Raw genomic sequence first — 18,516 nt, forward strand, 5'->3', positions numbered from 1 at the left:
ATTATTGAATGGATCTTAATTAGTCTCCTGAAAAGCCAAATTTGACATGAAGTTCTAGGATAAAATTACGACTTACTACAGTATTCTATATTTAAACATGTATAAACATTTGGAAGGAGAGATGTGTGGTCACTAGAATTATATGGATTCTCTAGGAAAAGCAATGCCTAACTAGTTTGGTTTTTATTTTATTTTTGGTTTTGTTTTGTGACGAGGTCCTACTATGTCCCCCTGGCTGGCCTGGATCTCAGTATTTATATTAACCACACTATCCTCAAACTGGCAGAGCCTGTGTCTGTCTCCTGAGTGCTGGGATTAATGGCATACATCACTCTACCCAGCTAATTTTCTTTTATAATCTATGAAATAGATTCTCCTCACCAATCACCCTCCCCATCACACAGCAGTTCTTTTTGCATCTTTATTTTAAATGCTTTATTTTGCTTTAAAACTTTAAGAGTTTTTTTTGAATGGATAATTTTATAATGCATTTAAAAAATCAATAGCGAGAGACTAAAGCAAACATGTTTTAAGGGCTGGAAAGGTGGCTCACTCGGTAAATTAATTACTGTGTGGCATGAGGATTTGACTCAGGTCTTCAGTGCCTGTGTTGAAAGCTGGGCACGCATGTCTGTGCTGTTGGTGCTGGGGAGGCAAACACATTCAATGGTCAGCACACATTAGCCAGCCAGCCTAGGCATGTGGAGGAGCTCCAGATTGAGTGAGGCAGAGCCCATGTCTCAGAAAGTAAAGTAAGTGCTTATGTTGGCCAACCTTGTCTATCTGTGAGGACAACTTGTTCATATGTTCCCGAATCGCGTCGCAAATACTTTATTGGAAATTTTTGCATTTGACATCATCAAAGACATTGGTCTGTAGTTTTGTTGTTATATCTTTTCTGGTCTTAAGATCAAAATAATCCTGGCATTATAGAGTGCATTTGATAGTGTTCCTTTGTTTTCTATTTTGTGGAACAAGTTATTAACAATTGATATGAGATCTTCCTTCAAAGTTGGTAGAATTCAGCATTGAGCATGTCTGCTTTTCTTTGAGGGAGACATTTGTTTGCAGCTTAGATCTTTTGATTGCTTTTGATTGGTCTCTTTATTTATGTCTTCTGGCATTCACTCTGGTAGATACGTATTTAGAAATTCTTCTATTCCTTCTAACTGTCCCAGCCATTTAGAGTACACATTTTGAAAATGTTCTCTGGTCGTCTGTATTTCATTAGAGTCTGTTGTAAGGACTCTCTTGGTCTCTGTTCTGTTAGTTTATGTCTTCTCCCTCTTTTTTTATCAGACTACCTAAGGATTTATCAGTCTCACTAACTTTCAAATAACCAACTCTTGAGTTGATTCAGTACATCGAGTCCACTGTTCTTCTTAGTCTCTGGTTCATAAGTTTCATACCTAAATCTCCTGTTTCTTGCTGTCTAATAGGTGTGGGGTTAGCTAATTGTTGAGGTTCATTATTGCTGTTATTTGAGATCTTGGGAGCTCCCGTCTCTTGGACCTTTTAACTCAGAGCCCAGAGGTTCTGAGAGGTTGTATTCTTACTTTTCTCTAGGGATTTTTTTTTATTTCCTCTCTGATTTCTTGAATGTCAAACTGTTTATTAAAAAAAAAAGTTTTATTTTCTAAATATTTTTATAGTTTCTATAGCTTCTTGTTAATTTCTACTTTCATTCCATTGTATTTCAATAGGACTCACAGGATTATCTTGATGTTTTCTATGTTTTTTTAAATAGAGAACTATTGAGAGAGATGTTGAGTTGAATGTGTTGAGAATTTGTGGTATAAAAGGAACAGAGGAGGTAAATAAAATGGAGTAGACAGACTACTTAATGAAATGATAGCAGGAATCTCTCCAAACTTAGAGGACAGAAGTGCATATCCAAACACATGAGGTCTACAGAGCTCCGTGTTAAAAATATAAAGTAAAGGGGAAAATGGTAAAGGCATCGTGAGAAAGACATGGACTCATACGCAAAGACAGAAATATCGGAATCACCAGGCTCTCCATCAGCAGCAATACGCCAGAGGAGCTTGGAATGAAACATTTCAAACTCTAAAAATAAGCAGCTAGGGACCCAGGAATGCTATACCTTGCAAAAGTATCTGTCCAGTTTGATGGAGGACTAAAGATATGTTAAGACAAACACAAATTAAGCTATTTAATGGCAGGAGCCACCAGTGAAGAAAACTCTTAATTGAATATTTAGAGGAGGAAGGAGGAGGATAGTCCCCTTTAGGAAAACGAGAGAGCTTAACCTTCATGACAGTAAAGGAAAAGCATAGTGGAGCCAGGAGAGACCACATCCCACACAGCGATCCAGCAAACCTCAGCTAAACGAGAGAAGGCACAGAAAGTGTCACAGATGTCTTGGAAATATCACTCGTGCTCCTCCATTTCCCCTCATGTGTGTCTGCATTATTGGGTTGGCTCAGCCGTCTACCACTGAACTTGGTTCTTCTGCAGTCTTGCTATTACTAACGGTATCTTTTGTGCTTTTTTTTTAAAACTGGATATTTTATTTATTTACATTTCAAATGCTATCCCCTTTTCCGGTTTCACATCCATAAACCCCCTATCCCATAACCCCCTCCCTCTGCTTTGATAAGGGTGTTCCCCCTCCCCAATCCCCGCTCCTTCCTGCCTCCCTGTCCTCGAATTCCTCTACACTGGGGCATCAAGCCTTCACAGGACCAAGGGCCTCTCCTCCCATTGATACCCAACAAGGCCACGCTCTGCTACATATGTGGCTGGAGTCATGGGTCCCTCCATATGTACTTTTTGGTTGGTGGTTTAGTCCCTGGGAGCCCTGGGGTGTCTGGTTGGTTGATACTATTGTTCTTCCTATGAGGTTGCATACCTCTTCAGCTCCTTCAATCCTTTGACTAATTCCTCCATTGAGGACCCCATTCTTTGTCCAATGGTTGGCTGCAAGCATCCATCACTGTATTTGTCAGGCTCTGGCAGAGGCTTTCAGGAGACAGTTGTATCAAGCTCCTGTCAACAAGCATTTCTTGGCATCCGAAATATTGTCTGGATTTGGTATCTGTATATGGGATGGATCCCTAGGTGGGGCAGTCTCTGGATGGCTATTCCTTCAGTCTCTGCTCCATACTTTGTCTCTGTATTTCCTCCCATGAGTATTTTGTTCCCACTTCTAAGAAGAACTGAAGCATCCACAATTTGTTCTTTCTTCTTCCTGAGCTTCATGTGGTCTATGGATTGTATCTTGGGTGTTCTGAGCTTTTGGGCTAATATCTTATCAATGAGTGCATACCATGTGTGTTCTTTGGTGACTGGGTTACCTCTCTCAGGATGATATTCTCCAGTTTAATCCATTTGCTTATGAATTTCATGAAGTCATTGTTTTTGATAGCTGAGTAATATTTCATTGTGTAGATGTACCACATTTTCTGTATCCATTCCTTTGTTGAAGGGCATCTGGGTTCTTTCCAGCTTCTGGCTATTATAAATAAGGCTGCTATGAACATAGTGGAGCACGTGTCTTTGTTGTATGTTGGAGCATCTTTTGGGTATATGCCCAGCAGTGATATAGCTAGGTCCTCAAGTAGTTCTATGTCCAGTTTTCTGAGGAACCTCCAGACTGATTTCATGAGTGGCTGTACCAGTTTGCAATCCCACCAACAATGGAGGAGTGTTCCTCTTTCTCCGCATCCTCACCAGCATTTGCTGTCACCTGAGTGGTTTTATCTTAGTCATTCTGACTGGTATGAGGTGGAATCTCAGGGTTGTTATGATTTGTATTTCCCTGATGACTAAAGATGTTGAACATTTCTTTTGGTACTTCTCAGCCGTTCGATATTCCCCAGTTGAGAATTTGTTGTTTAGCTCTGTACCCCATTTTTAACAGAATTAGTTGGTTCTCTGGAGTCTAAGTTCTTTAGTTCTTTGTATATTTTGGATATTAACCCTCTATTGGATGTAGGATTGGTAAAAATCTTTTCCCAATCTGCTGGTTGCCGTTTTGTCCTAATGACAGTGTCCTTTGCCTTACAGAAGCTTTCTTTTGTGGTTTTTATTTGATTGATCATTGAATGGAAAAAATATGTGAACATGACCGTTGTGAGGAGAAGGTTTATGGTGTATATGAGGGGGAGCATAGCCAGAGCATAGCATCTCAGAGTTCTGACTGAACCAGGGCTGTGATAGGAGAGAGAAGGGGGGTGGGGCAAAAAGGAAGAAAAAGAGAGGTGAGAGAGAGGGAGGAGAAGTAACTAGGAGCCAAGAGGCTAGGAGTGAGCCAGGAGACCAAGAGACCAAGAACACATGTCACCAATGGCTGAGGTGATGATTCAGGACTCAGAAAGCTGGGAAGGGGCAAGGAAGAGGTTCAGAGTAGAGGGCTGGCTGAGAAGTGCTGAGAGGAGCCTGGGCTGTGGACCAGGTAGTGGCTGGGCTGAGGGGACTAGTGCCAGAGTCTGCTTTGGTATGTTAAATAGGCACCGAGGTTAGCAGTTGTCCTGGTTCTTCAGACCTAACCATCCTCTCATTCTGGTCAAGTATTTGTCTGACTCCTTTTCAGCATCTCACTCTCTTAAGTTTTCTTCATATTTAGTACTTTGACGTCTACCTTACTGTTCTGTTCCCTTCAGAGACTATCTTCTCCAGGTCTTGGATACATTTCCTTAAGTTCTTCACCATTTGTTCTTCTATATGAGCGTTAATTCGCTTCAAAAGTAGGCTTCCGAAGTTTTTCTCGGGTGTTTTCACCTTGTCTGTAGTTCAGGGTCCTTTATAGGGAATTGGTCGGTTGGGGAACAGCGTGGTGGTGTTTGTGTGTCATGTGCCCTGTTCACTTGTCCTGTGTCTGCTTCTGTTAGAGTGGGTTTGTCCATGAGTTTGGGTTTCTCATGAAAGGATCTAGGGGAAAAGAAATAATGTTCTTGAGACCGTGAAAGAAAAGGAGGTAAAGGAATGCTTTAGCATTGTTGACTCTGTAGGAGACACCCCACTTTGTTTTATGGTCCTTGCTGGCAAGCCCAGGTGCTTCACTGCTTTACAGAACTCATGAAATTACTCTCTCTTCCATTCAGTCTCAACTCGTGTATTTAATTATTTTTAAATGGGTACTAGCAATGGTGTGTGGTAATGTACTTGTTTTACTCTTTTTTATTCCTTACTCTGGCTTTATTAAAAAAACAAAAACAAAAAAACTACATACTAGTGTCAGCCTCTGCATTCATTCTGGTATGATATGTAGTTTTGTTTAAGTATATAAAGAAAATATGACTTGACACGCCTAGGTATTTGGAAAAGGATGGGTAAGGAGACTCTTTGTTATCACTGTACCAGAATTCAGCAGTGGTGGTTTTTTAAAATCAGTAGCATTTGGATCTAAAACAGCACCAATGAATTTCCAAAGTTCATTATATAAAATATACTGGGCTATCATGAACTCTGGGTGGGTTGTTATGCCCAAGTATGATTTTGTAACATCATTTGCTGGTCTTTGGAAAGTAGTGCTCCCTGAGCACTGAGCGTTCCAGAGGAGGCGAGCGTTGATGTATTTCACTGTGGAGTATTTCTCAAGATGGATTCTGGGGACTAGCAGCAAATTCTTGGGTTCATCTTAGACCTACAGAGTCAGAACCTGAATAGGGCTCTCTAGAGAGTCTGATGCTGAATGATGTCTGGGACCCGCTCTCAAGTTTCCAACCCAGGTCCAGAGGTGTTCATTAGAACTGGTTCTGACCTCTGCCATGTTTGTTCCTCTGGTCATCTGGAATGTTTAGAAACTAAGGCCACCTGCTTCTTTCTAAACCTTTCTCTTTTGCTTCTTTGTCCTCTGTCGTGTCCAAGTTCGAAAGTTGGTCATATTTGGAGAGAAAACTTTCAACCCTGCCCCCCTCCTTCACCCCTATTGGATCCTACAGCCTTAATGCTATACTGCCATTAGTTTTTTTCTTTCTGTGCCCTAGGATAGTAAGCAGTCCCGCCCTTGAGCAGCCTTCCCAGCCTTTTGCCTGTGTGTTAGCCTCTTTCCCACACCAAGAACTAGCAAATAGCCCGGGAGAGGGGATAAATGTAAAATAGCATAATAATCTCTTCAACTTCCTCGTGTCTCTTCCAGAACCTTTGGGCACTGAGACTTGTGTTAAGAAACAGGAAGGAGGGCTGGAGAGATGGCTCAGCCATTAAAGGCTAGGCTCACAACCAAAAATATAAGAAACAGGAAGGAGCTTGTTGTTTTGATTTTTATTGGGGGGAGGGGAGTGTCATTTTTGTCTTTATTTTTTGTCTTATTTCCATACAAGCAATAGCCTCTAACAAGCTGTTCCATCTTTACTGAAAGCAGAAGTTAAAGGGTTCGCTTTTGAAGCATCTGATAGGTGAATTGACTAGTAGACTGTTTAGAAGGGTGATTTGGAAATCTACATGGAAATACTTATAATGAGCTACTTCGGGACTGAGAGAAGCAGATGGATTTGAGATAGTCGGTGACTCTTGGTTGATGTTGGAAACACTACTTGTGGCTGAGCTCTGAGTTCAAGAGTAAATCTGCAGAAGAGCAATGTGCTGAATTGAAGGGCTTGGAGGAGCAGGCTGATTGTAGACAGGATTGGGGAAGAGTACTATTGTCTTCCTTTGAAGTACTCGAGAGACAATCTAGGTGGAATTAGAATAGAAAGATGGATAAGCTGAGAGTACAGAAGAGGAATCTGTACTTAGTCTTAACCGTGGAGGTCAGGCCTGCAGCCACAGGCTTATGTCTCCAGCTACTTGGAGGCTAAGGCCAACGATCTGGAGTTCTGCCTTGAACTTGGCTGGGTGCCATAGTAAGGCTTTGTCTCCATGTTTTGGCTTGCTTGCTTGTTGTGGGTTTGGGATATAACTCAGTGGTAGAGCACTTATGTAGTATGCACAGAACACCTAGATTCAATTCCTAGTACTACAAAAATAGCACCTTAAAAGTCGTAGGAAGTGAAAGTGTGTGTAGACATAGGGAAGAGAGGTGGACGGCAAGTATTTATAAATTAGAAAAGGGAAAGCCAGTAAAAGGGATGGTTGGAGAAGGCGGTATAATGAAGTGAGACAAGAGACATTTATTTAAGAAAAGTAGCTAAACTGAGTACCACCTGAGAACCCAGACAGACAGGAGAATCTGCGTCAGGTGTGGTGGCACATGCCTTTAATCCAAGCAGAGGCAGAAGGAAACAAACAAAAACAGAAGAGGAGAATCTGTGACCATAAGACAGTTTCAGCTGACACTGATTTAGAAACAAAAACACTTAGACCTGGTTTTGTCTGTGAGGAAAAGGAGGAAAGAAATGGAGTGACTGCAGGAGAGGATTGGGCCCTTCAGAAAAGGGGCGGGGGAGGGGGAAAGCACTTGTAATGCTGAGCAAGCCTGTGCATCTGTGAAAATGATCAACTAGAGAGATTGGTAAGTTAGAAGAGATTACACTCGAGCCAACACAATGTTCTTTAGGTTCCTGAATCAATTATATAAATGTAGGACAGAAAACTGGCAGGGCTTGGTGTGGAAAAGGAGCCGTGGTATATATGTGTTCTCAAAGCCTACAAGGCTCCTTGGTATTAAAACCTACAAAAAAGTTGATCTATGTGGAGGATATACAGCATCTTTATCAAAACCCGGCGTTACAGTCTAATGTCCTCGTTCTTCATTCGGCCAGCATCTGTCTAGCCAGCACCGCTGGGTCTGCATCATTGTTGCAACACACCTTGTTGAAATAAGGTATTCATATTTGCTCAGCTAAAGTGTGTATGTCTCAGTAGTGTGTGGTAGAGGGGCAGCCATCATCACCACATCGTTAGAACATTTCAGTCACTTCAGAAAGAAACCCTTTTCCTGCTTAGGTTATTTTTGCTTATTTGTTTTGTTACCTTGGTACAAGCTGGAGTCCTGTGAGAAGAGTCTCAGTTGAGTAAATACCTCCATCATATTGCCATGGCAATTGGGTAGGGCATTTCCTTGATTGATGGGTGATGGGGGAGGGCCCAGATCACTATGTGCACAGCTACCCCATAACAGGTGGTTCTAGGTGCTATCAGAAACAAGTGAGTAAGCCAGTAAGCAAAGGTGTTCTCTGGCCTCCGATCCACCTCTCATCTCCAGGGGCCTGTTTTGCTGGAGTTCCTGTGAATGTGCTGTGCAAAGTAAATAAACCCGTTCTTCCTCCCTGCGTTGCTTCGGCCATGGTGTTTTATCCCAGCAGCAGAAAGCAGACCAAATAGACCCACGCTTCCCACTTTTCAGTTTTATCCCATTGATCATGCCCTTGTGCCAGTACAACAAAGCCTTGATTGTAATTGCTTTGGAAGAGGTTCACGTTGTGCAGTGTTAGCCCCGCTTATTCTTCTGTTGCAGGATTGTTTGCGCTATTCTGGGTACCTTTCAATTCTGGGTGAGTTTACTATCAGCTTTTCCATTTCTACAAAGGAGTTTTGATGGGAATTATCTGAATCTGTAAAGCAATTTGGGGAGTTTTGCTGTTATAACAGTGTTAAGTGGTCTGATCATGGGTGTGGGATGTTTTCTCATGAATTTAAATATTCTGTAATCGCGTCTATGTTTTGTGCTTCTAATTTCCTATTCTTTTTGATGCTGCAAATGGGGTTATTGTCTTGGTTTCATTTTCAGGTTATTCAGTGCAAATGTATAGGGATGCAATGATTTTTGTGTGTTGGACATATATTCTGCAACCTTGAAATCATTAATTCTAAGACTTTTGAGTGTGTTCCTCTTGGTTGTTCGATGTAAGATTATATCATCCCTTAATAAAGATTTTGAACTCTTAATCTCTTCTCTGGATGCCTTTGTTAAAAATGGACATCCTTGTTTTTAATTTGATCTTAGGGGAAAACTCTAATCTTTCACCTTTGGGTGGCATTAGCTCTGGCATCCCGTGGATAACCTTTATCCGATGGGGAGCCGCAGCCAAAACTGTGCACTCCTTCCACTGTCTCTGCTTCTTGGCTGCATGTATGAGAATTACATTACAATCCATGCCTTTCACCTGCCTTCCGTGTCTGGGGAGGGGCTTCTGTGGAACACAAGGGGCCTCCGCTTTCATTCCTTCCAGCAAAGACAGTCCCTTCACGTGCATGCTCAGGGTGGTGTGAGTAACCCAGAGAGACCTACGACCTGGTTTCTTCCCAAGGAATTTATTATCTAATGGTAGCCAGGCTCAAGTTTTACGAAATTAGTCACAAGGAAATGATTTCGTGTTTCTCAGTAAGAAAGAAGACCAGGGGTCAGATTATGGGTTTGAATAAAATAAGAAAGAAGTAACCAGTATTTTTCTGGGAGGAAATTGGTAAACAGGAAGTCCTATAAGTGAGGAAAAGCATGGAGTGAGATGGTGACTAAGGAGCACACCCAGCTTGTCTCTGTTTATTGACATTTGGGAACATTTGTGAATGTTCCAGGTAAGAGTCCTTTTATTGCAAATATCTCCTCTGTGAAGCTTGTTTTTCTATACTCTAAGTGACGTTCATTCATGAGCAGAAATCTTTACTTTAAAGTGGCCCAGTTTAACGTTTTCATTTTCAGTAGGTTATTTTTGTTTTGTTTTGTTTGAAGAAATGTTTACTTCTTTCAAGGTCATGAAAATCCCAAGGCTATGATGTCGTTTTTAACAAAATCTCAAATGTTCTATTTTGCCAATAAAGACTAGGGAGCCAGATACAAGCCTGCTAGCTCAGAGAGGCAGAGAAAGCGCCCAGCCGACCTTCCTCTACAGCTGACATCCCAAAAGGAAGTTCTCTTTCACCATGTGGTCTCAAAGATCTCTAAAACAGGATGTCCCTCCCTTCTACTTCCTGTCTACTTCTCTATCCCTCCTCCTGACTTCCTCTGACTCTGATTTTTTTTTCTGTGTTCTCCCTGTTGACTGGTTGCTTGCTACACCTCTTCACCTATGGTTGATTTTATTTAATCCTGTTTACAATAAATAGAAAGCTGAGCCACACCACAGCTAGAAACAGGTGTTTTCAGTAAACACAGTCTCAGTGTAATCAACTATCCTGCAGCCTGCCGTCTCTAGCCCAAGTACCATAGTACTGCTTACAGAAAAAGCATCATTTCTTCAATGACTGGTGGTGTAAACTATAGTGAATAAACAATCAGATGTGCGTGCATTCTCTCTCCTTTCAACAGTTGGTTTCGTTATGTTGGTTTTATGTGTGCCATCCCATATTGACTATGTTGCTAGAACTTCTAAAGAGCTTTATTCTAATAGTGAAAGTATTTCAGGCTTTTTCTTGTTTCATGTCTTGGGCTGTTTGAGCATTTTTTAATTTTAACATAATTTAAGAATTATCAAATCCAAACATGGTGTTGCTTGTCATGAATCACTGAATTCCTAAGTTAGGCAGGAGGAAACTCTTAAGTTCTTTTTTCTTTAATTCTTTAATCCTATTTTACAGTCTAGACTTCATTCCCCTCCCTGTGTGCCCTCTCCCTAGACCACTCCATATTCCATACCTCCTGCCTCCCACTTCCTGTCTCCAAGAGGATGTCACCCCACCACCACCACCAACAACAACCAGGCCTCCCACTCCCTGGGGCCTCAATTATCTGGAGGGTTAGGTGCATCTTCTCTCACTGAGGCCAGACTGGGAGTCCTCTGCTGTATTTGTGTTGGGAGCCTCATCTCAGCTGTTGTAGGCTGTCTGGTTGGTGGCTCAGTGTCTGAGGGATCTCAGGAGTCCAGGTTAGTTGAGACTGCTGGTCTTTACACAGGGCCACCCTCCTCCTCAGCTTCTTCCAGCTTTTCCCTAATTCAACCACAGGAATCACCAACGTATGTCCATTAATTGGGTGTGAATATCTGCCTCTGACTCGTTCAGCTGCTTTTCGGGCCTTTTGTTTGGGCATTCATGCTACACTGCTGTCTGCAAGCACAATAGCATCAGTAATATTGTCAGGCCTTGGAGCGTCCCCTTGAACTGGATCCCCCATTGGGCCTGTCACTGGAGGGAGCTCCTTTCCCTCAGGCTCTTCTCCATTCTTGTCCCTGACGTTCTCTCAGACAAGAACAATTCAGAGTTTTTGACTGTGGGATGGCAACACCATCGCTCCACTTGATGTCCTATCTTCCTACTGTCGGCGAACTCTACACGTTCCCTCTCCCCACTGTAGGGCATTTCATCTCAGGCCCCTCCCTTTGAGTCCCGAGAGTCTCCCACCTCCCAGGTCTCTGGTACATTCTAGAGGGCCCCCTCCTCCCCCGCACTCCAACCTCCTGAGGTTGCCTGTTTCCATTCTTTCTGCTGGTCTTCAGGGCTTCAGTCCTGCCCCACCACCCACCCAACACACACACACACACACACACACACACTTACACTTGATTATGTTCCCCTTTTCTGCTACTCCTTCATATATGTATGTGAAGTTTCTACTGTATTATTTCCATACTACCCCACCAATGTCCCTTAATATTAATGCCTCTCCCACTACCCCTGGCCCCCACTTGATCCTCACATTCCTGCCCACTCCCCCAACATCTCTATCTATCTATTCTATTTCTCTTTCTTAATGAGATCCCTATAGTGTAGTTCCCAACCTTCCTAACACTGTGACCTTCTAATACAGTTCCTCGGCTAGTGTGACCCCAACCATAAAATTACTTTTATTGCTACTTCATAAGTATAACTTTACTACTGTTATGAATCGTAATGTAAATATCTGTGTTTTATAGATGGCTTTAAGTGACTCCTGTGAAAGGGCCATTCAAGGAATTGCGATCCACAGGTTGAGAACCAGAGCTCTCTTTACTCTCTTCTCTATTCCTGCTCTCTGTGGTATGATGGACTGTAGCTTAGTCATCATTGACTTAGCTGGAGCATTGTTCTGATCATCTTTGTTTCAGTTTCATGGTGTCTGTGTTTTAGTCATACGTGATTTAGCACACTTACTGCCAGGTATTGTTTTTGCTTTGTTTTTTGGGGATTTTTTTAAGGTGTTGGGGTTGAGTCCATGACTTTGCACATGCTAAACTGGTCCCTCCGCACTGAGCAACAGCCCTAGACCCTGGGTAAAGATTGATGTTTACTATTTCTAAGCGTGTGTAGGTGTTTATGTCTCTGTGTGGCTAAATGCACATGAGTGTAGCTGTCCTCGAAGCCAGAGGTGTCAGATCCCTGGAGCTGTAGTTACAGAGGGCTGTGGACTACATTATGTTGGTCTAGAAACTAAACTTGGGTCTTGTGGGAGAGCAACAAGTGCTCATCACTGATGAGCCAGCTCTTCACCCTAGCACTGCAGGGTTTCCTGCTGTACATCGCTCCAGAGATTATTATAAGGTTATTCATTGCTAAGGTACAGAACTACTGACTTCCAAATATTTTTATGTTCTGTCCATCAACCTGTTGGATTTATTTATGGATTCAGTGATTTGTATTAGATCATTTTAGATTTTTTGCAGAATAAGCGACATCATTTGTAAGCAGTGACCTTCCTTCCTAGTCTTTATTCCATCTCTGTGAGAGAGAGAGACCAGGTAGAGAAGGCTACAATGGCAGGACCCTCTCGTGTGGTGTTAAATGAGAGCAGAGGTGGCTGCTGTCTCTCTTCCTATCCTCACCTCACAGCCAGAGTTCCCAGTATTTCACTACTAACAATGCCACAAAACACACGCCCATCTATTCTTAATTAATTAAAAGTTTATTACAAGTTTTGAATTGTCTGTGTCTTCTGAGATGTATATGTAAGATGCGTGCTTCTTTTTATCTCTTAATGCATTGAATTACATTGCTTAAATTTTTAATGTTCATTAAAGCCAGTGTCGCTCTTCTCATCCAATCCTCACTTGGTTGTGATGTTTACTCTGACTGAAGAAGTGAGCATAGTGTTTTTGAGTCTACATTTGTGAGCAATGCTGATCTGAAGTTTCCTTGCGATATCTCCATCACAGTTTGTTATCAGCAGCCATTCTGGGCATAGACAATGATAAAGCGTGTTCTCCTGTTCATCATTTTGTTCAGGTTGGTTGGTTTTCTGTTGTTGTTGTTGTTGTTGGGGCTGGGATTTGTTGATAAAATTCTGGCTAGTAATATAGATTCAGTTCCTTAAGTAAATATGATGCTTTTGACTTTTCAGATTTTCTGTGATTCAGATCTGTGGTTGTGATAGGCCATATTTTTCCTGGAATTTATTTTTTCATTTAAAATTTTCAGTAAATTTTTCACTTTAACATGAAAGTTTTTGTATTTTTAGTGTGTGTGTGTGTGTGTGTGTGTGTGTGTGTGTGTGTGTGTGTGTGTGTGGTGAGAAGGGAGCACATGCGTGGAAGTCAGTTCTCTCTTCTATCTAAGTCCTGAGGATAGAGCTCAAGCTCTTGGCAAGCGCCTTTACCTACTGAGCCTTCCTCCTCCTCTTCTCCTACTTTTCTTCTTAATCTTCTTCTTCCTCTTCTTCCTCCTCTTCCTCTTCTCCTCCTCCTTCTCCTCCTCCTCCTCCTTCTCTTTCTTCTTCTTCTCCTTCTTCCCCTTTCCCTTTCCGTTTCCCTCCTCTTCCTGTTTCCCCTCCTCCTTCTTTTCCTCCTCCTCCTTGTTTTAAAAGAAACTAAACTTTGAATTTGTTGGATCTCTCTTGAGTGCTAATTTATTTTGTGACATTTTATATGTGAATTATTTCTAAACATTGAGATCCTCTAAGTGTGTTGTTGGTTTCTGTCATAATTCTACTAGTGTAGAGTTGCATGTCTGTGCTGTCAAGCACTGTATTGTATTTTTCCCTTGATCTCTGGTGATTTTTTAAAAATGTTTTATTTTTGTAATTGTGTTCAGGTGCTTGAATCTGCATGTAGGTGTGTGCATGTGAGGGAGGGATTCTGCATAGTGCCCAGAGACATTAGATCTCTTGGAGCCAGAGCTAACAGACAGCTAGTCATGTAGGCTGGTGGAACTGAGCTCAGGAAGGGTAGCAAGTGTTCTTCACCTCTGAGTTCTCTGTATAGCCCCGGTGTCTTTTGTAAAATACAACAAATATGTAGAAATGATCTATAACATTTGTAGAGCATTCTTGGTTTCTAAATTTGGCTGGTCACTGTCAACAGAACACACTTGTGGGGCAAGTAGACCATGGCAGCAGAAGGAAGAGCTGGTAAGGTTGAGTGAGCTCAGACCCCGTGAATTTCAGAATTGAGAAGAGTAGGAGTGGAGCCATCCCTGCTTACTTCTACCTGCTCTGGAACAGGTAACCATGACACCCTACTGAGAGGACCATGACAGTCAGTCATGTAGGGGAAACACCTGGAGTTCTCCCCATGTAAATAGAGCAGCACTAGCGTCTGAGAGTAAGCCATAGGAGACATCTATCCCTAAATTCCACTACCTTGGCAATGTCTCTATAGTCCTCCACATGCAATAAGCACACAAGTCAGTCCGCTGAGGATCGTCTGAGAGTGGCTGTAACATTTGGGGAGGAGTCCGCTCTCCCGATGCACTCATCACTGGACCGTGGGCCCACCTGGCACGCCGCTGCAGTAGTGCGGCCCAAACCACCTCACTCTCTTGTAAGAACTGTAACACTCTGACTCTTCCTGCCCGGTGAGACCCATGGGACCTGTTCATCCCATCCCCACTTCAGCCTTAGGGCAGAGAGAGGACGACTCACACTGCTCATTTTATTTTATTTTTTTAGTTTGCTGAGTCTTGGTGAATTTCAGAAAATGTTGTAAGTTTGCAGCTTAAAAGTTGGATCTGACTTGTGGGGTGGGGTGTTTTATGTACATCAGTTCAGTCGCATTAGCGCATCCTGTCATTTACCTTTCTCTAGTTTTCAATGAATTATTGAGAGACGCGCCTTGAACTTCCCAGTGATTATAAGTACGTTTTTCCTTTTGGTGCTGTCAGGGTTTTCTTTATATGTTCTGATCCTAAGATGTTAGGCATGTACAAAATCTAGATCTCAGTGTTTTGTCCTGTAGACACCCTGATTTTCTATTACTGCGTTTTCCTGTGAAAATTAGCAAAGCAATGCTCACTTTTTTTATTGATGTAAATCTTTATACTATTTGAAAACAAAAATTTCCTTTAGCCTAGGCTAATGTTTTTAATAAATAAACCTATCAGATAACCTACATCAAATATGAATGTAGTATATGGTACTATATGCCGTCTAAATGTGCAGTTTGATGAGTGTTGGCAAAGACTTCCAGCCATGTGATCCTTCACCTAGCAGGCCATAGATCACGTCCATCAGGTTAAAGGCCCAACCCTTATTGTTCCTATCCATATCGTGCCCTCTAGCTGGGCAATGCTGGTTCTGCTCTCATCACTATGGTAAATATGCCTTGTCCAGAGTGTGAGGAGGGCGGAGTTGCATAATTAGTTTCTGGTCTGTATAGGAAAAGCAAATCACACTGATAGATTTACACTGTGCACTTTCCCAATCAGATGTCGGTAGTGAGGAGCTCCTTGACTTCGAAACCTTCCAGTACGTTTATCCCGATGTATTTGTTCTTTTTTTTTTTTAAAAAAAGAAGGGTAGATCTTAAACAAGAAGGTTAATAATAGCAATAGTTAGTGGAGGTACAAACATATACGGATTATCCGGAAAGGAGAGGTATGTAATTAGTAGAATCAAGGGGACTCATTCCCCCAAACTGAAAGGGATTGGAAAATTAAAGAGTATATTTTTCCGTTAGTTATAGGCTATGCATCCTATATCTTGCTGTCTGTCAGGATTAGGGACAAGAAGCAGACATTTTATTTAGGTAACACAAGGGTGCCTCTAGTTGGTAAAAACTCATTCTGAGTTAAACTACCATGGATGGGGACATGGGAGCTGTGCTTTGGCTTAGTCTCTTGTAGGTACAAGGAGGTAGCCTGAGAGACGTGAGAGCCAGTGTGAATTCCCTCCTAGTACTGAAGTTACAAGCCTGGTGTCCCCATGCTTCAGAGGAGTGGCTGAGGACCCAGGATTGTTCTAAATAAACTATCATTGCTTCATCTGACATTAATTACCATCAATAAATAGAACGTTTAATAAGACTTTTACTCTTATGGGCCCTTTTTTTGGTTGTTTATCTGTTTTCTGTTATGAGCCTACAATGACTTATAATTTAAATAATCAGAATGCATATTGCTCAATTAAAGATTATAGCTTAGATCAGTTAATATCTTAGTATTTTTGGAGCAGACAAAATGCCTGGCAGCTCCTTGCTAAGTCAGACATTTAAGTAGCTGATGAAGAAGAGCCTTGCATGTCCCAAGGTCATTATTAGAGATGATCGTGAAGTCCACTTACTCACACCCGCGAGGGTCAGGACCTCCCTTGTAATTCTCCTTGTGCTCAGGGTCACTGTGTGATATATTCCTTAGATGTTTATCCCGCGTCAGATCTTGATATGAAAATGTCAGTGGTGTCCTCAAGGACAAAAGCTAGCTACAGCCTCCTCCAGCTCCTCTGCAGCCCGAGTGCTGCCGGGTTTTCTCTGCTTGCTTTTTCCTTCATAACGTGGCGGGTGGTAACAGCAGAGGGCGGGCGCAGGCCAGGATGGTTTACACCTGTACTGTCCAAAGGATTTCTTCTTAAAGGTTAGTGAGACTTCACCGTGTTCCCAACAGCCATAGAGAGTTTGTACTTAAGAGAGCGTTACAGAATAAATGCAGAGACTGGGACCTGCAGTGTGGTCATCGGCTCCAGCATTCAGCAGTGGCAGTGACCCAGAGCAGAAGTTAGGGCCCTGAGGTGTTGCTTTGATGTGACAGTTTGGGGTTTTGTATGTTAAATATGCATTGTTTATGGTTATAATGACTCTGATTTTAAATTCACCTCAGTTTGCTGTTTGCATTAGAAAGAATTCATTGCAAAGAACACTTAAAAAAAGAACTGATTTAATTTTATTTGAGGACATTGCAAATCTAAGACTCCATTATAAATGTTGTAATAGAATCGTTTCAGAGAACAGGGAGAATTTCTTCTAGCATTATTTTTATCATCACTGTCATTATTGTTAGTTCATTTATCATACCACTAGATAGATATTATGTATTTGCCTTTTATGCATGCATTTATTTTTTTGAAATTATGATAAGCATAAAAAGACCCCTTTAGATAGATTTACCTCCTTCTTAAAGGAATGAATATTTATTGCTTTTAAAATGTAGCTATATAGAAACTGTTATTTTGTTTACCTAATAATATACTTAATTTTAGAAAATATTCTGTTCAAACATCTATATGATAACTATATAACCAGTGGGTGTTTTCAAGTGATTACTTAATTTTTTCTCATAAAATGTATTTTGGTTGTTGGGTAAGTGTAATACTTCACTAATTTTAATTTGTGCTGTTTAATTTCTGGTAATCATTACAATAGTTTCTTGGGAAAAGTATGTGTGAGAAAATACCTGAATTGTTGTTTTTCCTGTATTGACTTTGTAAAATGTCAGTAAAGACATAAACCTTAATCATTCATTTCTCTTTGTCCTCCCAGGTGGATCTCCTTACTTAGCATCCAAAATAAATGAAGCAAAAGATTTGCTCGAAGCATCCAGTAAAGCTAACTGATGCTGAAGGACTGTGCCAAGGGAAATGAAACGCAAGACTTTAAAGGTCCTTCAGAAGAGTGTGGGACGTGGTCTTGTCTGACCAAGCCTGTTCTCTGTCACTAAGCGTGCAGCAATAAAAGCCTTGCAGCCTTCCTCTGGAAGTTTCCTCTGAAAGGGACTTCACACCTTCTGTAGCCAGTGCTTCTCCACATCATTTCATATGTAAGGTGTTCCTTGTGAAGACTGTGGTGATGTTAGTCTATCCCTCTCTCTGCCCCTAACACACACACAGAAAAGTCTGAGCGTCGTGACGGCAGTGGGATTTCTCCTGGGCAGAGCTAAAGTGTCCTCTCAATGCTTCCACACTGTCTCTTGCTTTACAAGAATTTGGGACTCTGCCAATGCCAAGGCCTTTAAATGTTTTGAGATCAAACAGTGACTACTACATCATGAGGAAAAAGATCCCAAATGTATGTAATTTACTAAATGGGGACTTGTGGCCAGTGTTTGGAACTTTAAGGGACTCTGCTTGCTGAGACCCTACAGCGGAGGCATGAGGACATGGGTTAAGGATTTACTAAACTAGCCTATGAGGAAAGGCCAGACAGAGCTGGGAAAACCTAAGTTTGCATCTGATTATGGTCTTCCTATGCTGTATATATACTCAATAATTCATTCTATGAGTATTTATTGACCCGGCTATGATGCATAAGGTAACGTTGGTTCTCCGAGAGCCACATGTATGAACCAGTTATGAACCCAGAGAAAAGATGAATTATATAAGTGATGAGTACAGCCAGACAGGTACACATCATTGCTGATAAAGTGCAGAGAAGTGTGTTTTAAATCCCAGTACTTGAGAGGGCCTACCTGAAACAAATGGAACAAACCCTGGGCTTTAAAACAACTACAAAACACCATGTAATCGGTATTGTTTCTCCTAAAGTCAGAAGAGCAGAAGTAGGCACATCAGTTGTGGTGACTAGAGTGCAGGGATACTCAGATGTAAATGATGGACGC

The 18,516-nt window shown here is 41.7% G+C and overlaps 1 protein-coding gene across 1 annotated transcript in view; it reads left to right on the forward strand.

The window, feature by feature from the left end:
• The window catches only part of Dnajc15 (DnaJ heat shock protein family (Hsp40) member C15), a 59,207-nt gene extending 41,550 nt beyond the window's left edge, over positions 1–17,657 (forward strand). Inside the window, exon 6 of the mRNA XM_032917597.1 lies at positions 17,442–17,657. Within this exon, the coding sequence (XP_032773488.1) occupies positions 17,442–17,515 (74 nt within the window). The 3' untranslated portion in view covers positions 17,516–17,657. The remainder of the gene's footprint in view (positions 1–17,441) is intronic.
• Positions 17,658–18,516: the final 859 nt, after the last annotated feature.

The sequence above is a fragment of the Rattus rattus genome, chromosome 12 (genome assembly GCF_011064425.1).
Source record: "Rattus rattus isolate New Zealand chromosome 12, Rrattus_CSIRO_v1, whole genome shotgun sequence".
NCBI classification, from domain to species: domain Eukaryota; kingdom Metazoa; phylum Chordata; class Mammalia; order Rodentia; family Muridae; genus Rattus; species Rattus rattus.